Source organism: Morone saxatilis, unplaced genomic scaffold (genome assembly GCF_004916995.1).
Source record: "Morone saxatilis isolate NCDOM2014 unplaced genomic scaffold, NCSU_SB_2.0 Contig4, whole genome shotgun sequence".
NCBI lineage: Eukaryota > Metazoa > Chordata > Actinopteri > Moronidae > Morone > Morone saxatilis.
The window spans coordinates 674,044-683,199 of NW_023339984.1; the positions used below are offsets into that span (position 1 = coordinate 674,044).

A 9,156-nucleotide genomic window follows, 5' to 3' on the forward strand; every position below is an offset into this window, starting at 1 on the left:
TTTACAAGGCAGTTAAGCTAGTCTAAGTTCGGTAAAAGAGAGAAACTTTAATTCAGAAGGTGTACGGTTGTATTTTTCTGTTAAATACAGGAAATATGTGTTAGAATATTTCCTTTCTTGACATTTTGTGTTTTTATTCTGTTTGTTGAAGCTATGACAGCCTTGAACACGTAGCAAATTTACTGCTACTCTCCTAGCTGAAACATTCACGAATATATCAGCAATCGGCGGTTTATGGGATGACGGGGGCCAGTTGGAAAATTTGTATGTATTGCCCAACACTATACTATATTATACTATACAGACACCAACCGATGCAAACTTGCCCATGGACACCAGACAAGCACACCCTACGATCGCTGGTTTGCATAGGCAAATACATTGCACAAGATGGTGACTTCCTGCCAGCAAGAAGAGCTCCTTTTGTAGAAATGCTGGTGTGATCTGACCCCTAACATAATTCTAAAGTCACAACGACAGGTGCTACGAGAAAAACATGGATGGAATTGCATTCTTCAACAGTTTTCATTTTTTCTGTCATTGCAGCCCAGTTAGCAAAAGGACATCAGAGTACACCTTACTCTTACTCTTACTTAGTATGTACAACCCATCATTTGTGCACTTACAGAGAGTATGTTTTAGGCTTTATGAACAGTGACTGCCCCGCCACCCCCTAAGCTATCCTATCACCAACAAAGCTACCAGCACTGACACATGCAGAGGTATAGAAATAAGCATTAATATATCGTACAAAAAAACACTGACCTATTCCAGCAGAATTGTTCTCTACAACAGCAGAGTCAAACAAAGCTCAACTGTTAAAAACAAGCCCATAACATTAAAAACAACTGTAGATAATGTAGATGGCATTCCCAAGACCATTTTACACTCTAAAACACCAACATTCCTCTGCAGCTACAGTTTAGCAACCTCAGACGAAAGAGGCAAAGATGGCAACGTCTCTATGAGCCTCTAAAGACCAGAATGCAGTGCAGCAAACGTTTTCAGTAAGGGTTGTGACTCTCACCGTCTTCACCCAGCAACCCACGTGTCTCACTCAGGTGATGCTCAAAGGCGTTAAAGGATCATTTTATTTGAACAGTCCGCCAACAGCTTATAGAGTATTTGGAACAATTCTATTGTTTTGCTTTGTCTGATTATCTATAGAGTATATGTGACAACTCATGAACATACCAAGATGTTTTTGTGCCTAAACCTGACCAGTATCAGAAAATGGTTTTATTTGTTGAATCTCAACTAATAAGCTGCTGAAATGTTACAAATACTCGTTGGCAGACTATTCAAATAAAGTCTTACCAGATTATTCTGTTTTATTATTATTTTATTACAACTGTAATAAGCAAAAATTGGACACCAAACTAGCCTGCTTCTTTTATATAAAAATGAATCCAACTAGCACTTAAAGCTGCAGTAGGTCACTTTTGCGAAAATAACTTTGCTTCATATTTGTTAAACTTTTACTATATCCTGACAGTAGCACATGAGACAGATTACTCAGGTACCTGAAAAATCAGGTTCTTCTGGCCCGTGCTCCTAGGCACTAAGCAAGAATCCACCGGGCCACAATGAAAACAACCAATCACAGCAGAGAAAGATGGAAAGATATTTTGGGTTGGAGGCTTGAAGGTAGTTGATTGTTGAGTCTCATTCCCAGCATTGATATTTGACAACCTGAGAATGAGACTCTACAATTAACTATCTTCCTCTGATTGGTTGTTTTCATTCAGGCCTGATGGATTCAAATGCCATTAAGGAGCACTAGGAGAGTCAGAGGAACCTGATTTTTTCACAATTATCTGCTCATTGTACTACTGTCAGGATATATGTGAAAGTTTCGCAATATGACAAAAATTATTTTTATAAACTGCAGCTTTAAAATCCAATTTATGTAATTTAACCTGAACCCAAGCCCCAAAGCAACAAAATGCACCCAACCCGAGCCAAAATACTAGACTAATATACTCAACAACTTGGGTCTTATTTTCATAGTTTTAGCCAAACAAGCAGTCGAATGATTAGACAGGTTGTGAATAAACTAATAACATATCATCTAAATGACTTTAGTGGAGGTCAAAGTGAAAGTGAGAACAAACCAGGAAGTGGATTGATGCTTACGATGGAACAGTTTGTGTAATGATTTGACTGTTGCCCTCATGTTTTCTCTTCCAAATAAGCTGGACTAACCTGTCCAACTTGACTTACAAGTAATGTGGTTATTTTATCATTACTTAGAGAAATGACTGCCAGAATTACAAAAATAAGACCTATGTTGTAATAACCAGACATATTCATTAAAAGAGATGAGGCAGGCTGAGTGGAAAATTTGTACACCAAAAAGGTACATTTTGACGCTTCATCACAAATTGATGAGATCTATCAATAGGATCTGAGGAGGAATTGTTCTTCAGCGTTTAACTACACTAAAACCACCTATCAGGGTGGCAGCGTAGACTACAGAGGCTGTCCTGGAATGGGTGTCTTGGGTTCATTCCCAGCAACCCTGTCTACTCAAAATGAGTCACTCAGAATTAAGAGCATCAGCTGATTAACTAAAGTGTGTCATGTAAATGCACCGACATATCAAGGGTCTATAGACCATAGAAAATGGCTACAGATTTCCCCTCATCTCCATGGCAACTTAGCCCGCACGGCTGTTAGCGCTGTCGGCCCAAACCGGACCTGACCTGAACTTTTAACTTGGCAAAATAAAAATCACCCTCAACTGCTTCGTCAATCGAAGTGTGTTGAGGGCTGGGATCAGGAGAGGCAGATAGAGCTGGGGGAGGAGGTGAGGGTGCACACCGGTGTGGGGAGGCCATAGTAGGAGGGGTCAGTGAAGGGGAAGAGGAAGAGGAGGAAGAGGAGGACCCCCAGCAGGTAGGAGGAAAGGACGGTGAGGCGGTGGGGATGCTCCAGCGCCGCGCTGATGGCAGGGAAACCCATGTAGTTGCAGAAGGAATGGCAGAGCACCGGACCCATCAGGTGACCTGCAGCACACGGGAGGAGGGCATGTTAACACTGGAGGGGTGTAAGGGTACAGGGACTCCCGAACCATTTGGTACACGATGTTTGGCTCAGTAGACTACTTTTCTTTGCCTAATTAATGGAGTAAGCTTAAAGTAGGAAATAGATTTTCTGTATCCGTAAATAAGCTTTTGATAACATTCATAAGGTGTACTGATCAAAAAGCGGCTAGAATTGCACATTCAAAATGGCCAACTTCCTGCTGGGTTTGGTGTATAGGTCCAAGAGGGTTTTCTGTATGTCTGGAGGTGATACATGCGCCTACCAATTTTCATATATCTTGATGATACAGGACGCTGGGAGTGCTTTTTTGAAAATATGTAGGAGGCGCTATTGAGCCATTTTGCCAGACTAATGCGCAAGATCAATATCTAATGTAAAGTTTTACTATTTAGGACCAGAGTTAAATAAGTATTTAATATAACCTGGTAAATGGACCTGTACAGCGCCTTTCTAGTCTTCCGACCACTCAAAGTGCCTTTACATCTAGTCAATCTGCTAGGAGTAGTACATAAAAGTCTAAAACATGTAATTTCCTTTTGCCAGTAGGAGGCGCTCTCATTGAATATTGCATGTAGATGGGTAGCTGCAGGGCGGGAATCTTATCAAGCATTTTGGTGCGGATTGGAAAAAGTTCTTGGATAATTAACAACAACTTCTTGTTTCTTGGTAAAAGATTGAAATTTGGGGTCATGTCATGGGCACGCCCATCAATGAAAACTCAAGATTTTGATAACGTTTAATTAATACAACACGTGCAAATCGGCAAAAACTTTAAACATTGGGGCTGTTTTTTAATGGCTGTCAAGCCATTTTGCCACACCCATGTGCGAGACCCAAAGAATACATACATTTACGCCACAAGTAACATTTCATGTTATGGATCAAAAACCACCAAAAATTAGATTATTTCGGCCCAGTTTCAATATGGTTCCTCTATACAAGAAGAAATATGGCCAATGAGCTGCAATTTAATATTTACATTTTTTAAAGGAAATTAAAGAAATGACCAATAATCAATTCAAAACATTGAAATAGATGTTGACTGGGTTAATGAAATATTTCATGTCTCAAAATTGTCTACACCCATGATGTATAATGTCAATGAAAACTCCTCACCTGTTCTGATGAAGATGAAGGCAGTGTAGGCCCCAAACACTGCAGTGTAGGAGAACTGGAACACTGTTGTAGACCAAAGAAATATGGATCCTCAATCTTTCTGCTATTGTACCTTCAACACTGACAGTGTAAGACAGTCACACTGAATATGTCTTATTTTCCACTGTTATACAGAATATGACAATAGCCCACATTTGATAAGTGTCATGTAAACTGCATTTGGATATTACTAATTAGGTCTTATTCTGAATGGAGCATTTTCAGATTAAGACATGGAATATACTGATATTATTCAGGTATTAGGATCATCCTTAGGACATTGGTCATTAACAGCTAGTTTAAACAATATGCACAGCTACATGTAAATGGAAAAAAGCAGAATGTTTTATGGATGTAAAAGTAGTCCGTGAATATCATTAGACCAGCTCTCACCAGCAGAGAGGAAGATCCCTGACAGCGTGCCCTGTCTGAACCTCAGCAGCTCGATCACATGGTGGAAGTGAGCTGGAAGAGAGACGACAATGTGTGAAATGTGTCCAAACCATGTCTTTAAGACTGCTACTTAGATTAAAAATAAAACGCAAAATTATAAAAACTAGGAATATTAGTGCTCTTTTAGATAATATGTTCTTCTGAGGTGCAATTTCACTTCTAATAAAAAAATGCATCATCCCCTTGTGCAGATTCATTTGAAAAGTCTACACTGCCCCTTTCCTATTTCAGCATAAAGCCAGATCCATAAAGAAATGGTCAGCCTCGATTCCATCCAACACCTTTGGGATAAACTGGAACGCTGACTGCAGACCAAGCCTTCATTAATTTGCAGCCTGGAACAGTGAGAAAAATGCATCCAAAGATCCAAAAGTGTAGAACAAGAATCTGAAAACAGCTGGAAGGAAACATCTGCAGAACTCACCCACTCCAAAGAAGAGGGGGCAGGTGAAGATGGCAGTGGAAGGACCAGCACAGGGGACCAACATGGGCAGCATGCAGGCCCTGAACACCAGCTCCTCTGTTAACGGTGCCACCACCTGATTCCTCAGCCAGCGCATGTCGCTGAAACACAACATCCAGAACCAGGGGTCTGCAGGAAGACACAGGTTATAGCATCAGGCACTTCATCACAGAATGAGTGTATTTTCTGCAAATATATAAGAAATGTGACTGTCAAATTGTACCGAAAATTCTAACGGCCCTAAATGTCATGAGAAAAAAAAAATCAAAGAGGATAAAAGACAGCATGTTGGCTGTCTCACCAAAGGCGACCCGGATCCCATCCATGAAGCTCCAGGGACAGTCCATAGCCAGCTGCATGAGGGGGCCCAGAAACAGGACCTGCAGCACGGGACCACACACACAAAACAGGTTGTGTGTTCACCAGGGGGTTGGGTTTGACTGAGAGGGGTTTTATCACTTCATGAATTACTATATGTACTGTATACAGTTCAACTGCCTGTGTTTATTTACATCATTTAGCTAATTTCCACAATTTAACTGTTACCTTTTGCTACTTTGACTATGTATCCACTTTTAGATGATGTTTTTTTCAATGATCTATAGATTAAATAATGTTTTAACATTTTTTTATTTTCCAACCCAGACTTCAACCCAGCCAGTGGCTCGCCACTATGTGTGTGTCATACCATGGTGAGCAGCAGAGGAAGTATGATGGCAGGAATGAGGCCTTCAAATCGCATCCCCATGAGAGCTAGTAACGATGGCCCAGTCTGACACACACACACACACACACACACACAAACACACAGACAAATGTGTCAGACAACAGCAGCACATTAATGAATGAATGCAATCCTCAGGTGTTCAAACAGAATGGTGGTCAGTGGTTTCTGAGATGCGGACTCACCCTGACGCCTGTGAATTCTCTCCATGCCCACACAAAGAGAGGCGACAGGCCCGACACGATGAGCACACTGGTGAATCGTCTCTTTATCACAGTGGGGTGATCCCTGAGGAGTACAGTGGAGACAAGAAAACCACCATCATCAACAGCACAGAGGACACAGTTCAAGCTGCCACAGCCAGCTGAGCAGGAACCACTTAAAGGCAAAGGGAGTCCAAAGTATTGATACGTGGATACTTCTACAATACCACGTGTTTTAAATTATACAGTACAAAAGTACCAAAGTGAGGCTCAAACAATGGGGCAGAAAATCAACTGCTCCTCATTATGTTTCAGTGACTTTTCCTGTACCAGCACTGTGTGCAGGGTGTTTGTTGATAAAAAAAAAAAAAACAACAAAAAACCAAAGTAAAACCCAAATAAGATAGTTGATTGTTAAGTCTCATTCTCATTCTCAGGATGTCAAATATCGATGCCGGGAATAAGACTCAAAAATCAACTACCTTCAAGCCTCCAATAAACCCAAAGCATCGTTCTATCTTTCTCAGCTCTGATTGGTTGCTGTTTTCATTCAGGCCCGGTGGATTCTTGTAAATCCCATTAGGAGTCACTAGGAAGACCAGAAGGAACCTGATTGTTTCACAGATGATCTGTCTCATGTTGCTAACTGTCAGGGATATAGTGAACGTGAAAGAGGTTTTTTTTTTTTTTTTTATAAAATAACTACGCAGCTGTTAATGTAAAAGCACGTTGAGTGTCCAATCACATACTTATAGATAGGTAAATAATGTCGGAGTGAACGTAGTACAGCGGAATCCCGTAGTTAAGAGCAACACAAGCATATAACGTTAGTGCTAAAAGGGAGTGTGTGTATCACTTTTTTATCTGTGGCTCACCTCGGCAGGTCGCTCCTCCACACGTACAAACTGCCGACATAAGAACAAGCCAGCAGCAGACACGACAGCACCGACACCCAGCATAAACCTTCTGGGGGTACGAAGTCGCCATTGCTGTGTTTCATCTCCTCTGTCAGAAGGGTCGGTGATAAATCCTCCTCCACTGCCATGGCGACTGCCGGTTGAGAGCTAACCAAACAACTACTTCGCACCGGGGCGGTCGCTGGACCATCTAACGGGATAAAACGGCCTCCAACATGAGGTGTGAAGTTGTCAGCCGTCTCCTTTCAAAATGTGAGCTAACGTGGCTAGCTAGGATGCTAGCTTCCGCGGCGCAGTATATCGACGTCATCAAATGTTTTTACTTCTTCTTCCAGGCTTTGCGGTAGCTAGCATTCTTGTTGTCGCATTGCCGCCATCTTGTGGAGTTAATTATGCCATTCATTGTTCATGTCCTTTGTTAGGTCTGTTCTATAAGCCCTGGTCAAACAGCCATTGTCTGGTCTCTGCCTCCATTACTCCAATATATAACTTAGTAAATTAATTCACTTCCATTCAATGGGGCTTTGTTGGCATGGGAAATATACGTTTACATTGGCAACGCAAGTGTAAAATATATGTACAGTATATACAGGTTAGTAAATGTAGTTGCCATTTGCCAAAAAATCTAATCAAACTTAAACAAAACTGCTCTGGTAAAAAAAAAAAAAAGCCCACCCAGGTGCATGCTGGTCCTATGCTTGCCCTCATACATATAACCTTAGGTGTGCAGTGTTTACACAAAATAAAACAATTTTTTTTCATTTCTGACTTACCATAGGTATGGTTTTATTAGTATAATTAGCGAATCATTGTGTTTTTGTTACCTTAAAATGAACCGCTTTTATCTTCATTTACAGAGGGAGCGAGTCCTCTTCTGGTGGAGTCCGCCATGTTTCTACAGTAGCCCAGAGACTTTCACATTTTCCGTGAGTTTCCTGGCCACCGTAGTTTCTCCTTTATGCTTGTAATAGGAGGATAATGCGTGGGGGTTGTAATTTTTAACTTTACCGCTAGATGACTTTAAATCCTACATACTGGTCCTTTAATCAGAAAATATAAACATATCATAAATCGTTTCAAAAAAGGTCCATTTTGTAATTGTTCTTAAACTTTGACCATGTCACACGAGATCTTCAGCAGCAGATGGAGTTGCCATGGAACTGTAGATGTTCAAATTTGCAATTTTTTTTTTCAGTTCATGTTGACATACTTTTCTAGCTATGATGCATCCCTGAACAATCTCTGGAACAGAAATCACGAACCACTCGTCAGGTCGACATTATGAAGTACTTTTGATTTTTTTAAATAGTTTTTAAAGTATTTTTTTCTTGCATTGTCCACACAGTTTAAATCAATTTGAACAGACTCTCATATGAGAGTTCACTGCAGAGGAGAGAAACATATAAAGAAAGAGCATGTGGTCACACTTGTATATTTTTCATAATCCATATTTGGAAATAATAACATTCAAATATGTAGCATACCAACCAACAGTTTCCATGAAGTGTTCAAACACTGTCCAAAATAAATTTAAACAAGTTTAAATAAGTAATAAAGAGTTTATATGTGACTGTAGTGTCTTTATTCTACTGGAACATGTTTTTGTTTGAAGAAAACTGATACTGTCACCAGATGGCGCCAAAGTAGTGTTCTAAACCTAATTGGCATTCATTATGACTGTTATGAGTATTACAAAGCAACAATCTGGATTTTCTGTTGTATTTTTATGCATTATTCAAAGCCTGTGGCAGAATGAGAGCTTTTGTTTCATGATTTCAGAACAGCATTCCTGGAGGAGCTTTTTCATGTCTGAGAAAGAAAATGATGGTGTCATAGTGACTTCACCTTCCTCGGCTGCACAAAATATTCTACACTTGATTGAAATCATGATTAGTGTTAGACAGGTCAGGCATGTTTCTTAGTTATCATGGTTTCCTTCAGGTACTAACAAGTTAGAAAATAAGTTTAATTTATAGGGCCTCCCACTTGCCAATAAGAAGACCATTGAGGCATTAGCTAAAGAAAATGTCTATAGCCCTCCAAGAGGTTCAATTCAATTCAATTCAATTTTATTTTCAAATAGAGCAGGTCTAGACCGAACTCCTTTTAACATTTACAGAGACCCAACAGTACCACCATGAGCAAGAACTTGGCGACGGGGGCAAGGAAAAACTGCCTTTTAACAGGCAGAAA

At 40.3% G+C, this 9,156-nt stretch overlaps 1 protein-coding gene across 1 annotated transcript; it reads right to left on the reverse strand.

Annotated features, from left to right (window-relative positions):
* Window positions 1-1,890: 1,890 nt before the first annotated feature.
* On the reverse strand, window positions 1,891-7,287 carry rce1a (Ras converting CAAX endopeptidase 1a). Its single transcript, XM_035675411.1, has 8 exons — window positions 6,922-7,287; window positions 6,029-6,131; window positions 5,808-5,891; window positions 5,421-5,499; window positions 5,081-5,248; window positions 4,597-4,668; window positions 4,165-4,227; window positions 1,891-3,008 (listed from the first exon to the last, which is right to left on the reverse strand). Exons 1-8 carry the CDS (start codon window positions 7,089-7,091, stop codon window positions 2,779-2,781), a joined length of 969 nt encoding a protein of 322 aa, XP_035531304.1. The 5' UTR covers window positions 7,092-7,287; the 3' UTR covers window positions 1,891-2,778.
* Between the last annotated feature and the right edge of the window lie 1,869 nt (window positions 7,288-9,156).

Bases quoted from the DNA above. Each gene is read 5' to 3' on its own strand.
- rce1a (XM_035675411.1), bottom strand. From the start codon at position 7,091: ATGGCAGTGGAGGAGGATTTATCACCGACCCTTCTGACAGAGGAGATG. The intron at 6,132-6,921 runs GTGAGCCACAGA...TGTACTCCTCAG, and splicing joins TGGAGGAGCGACCTGCCGAG to GGATCACCCCACTGTGATAA. The intron at 5,500-5,807 runs GTATGACACACA...CCCGTGCTGCAG, and splicing joins TTCCTCTGCTGCTCACCATG to GTCCTGTTTCTGGGCCCCCT.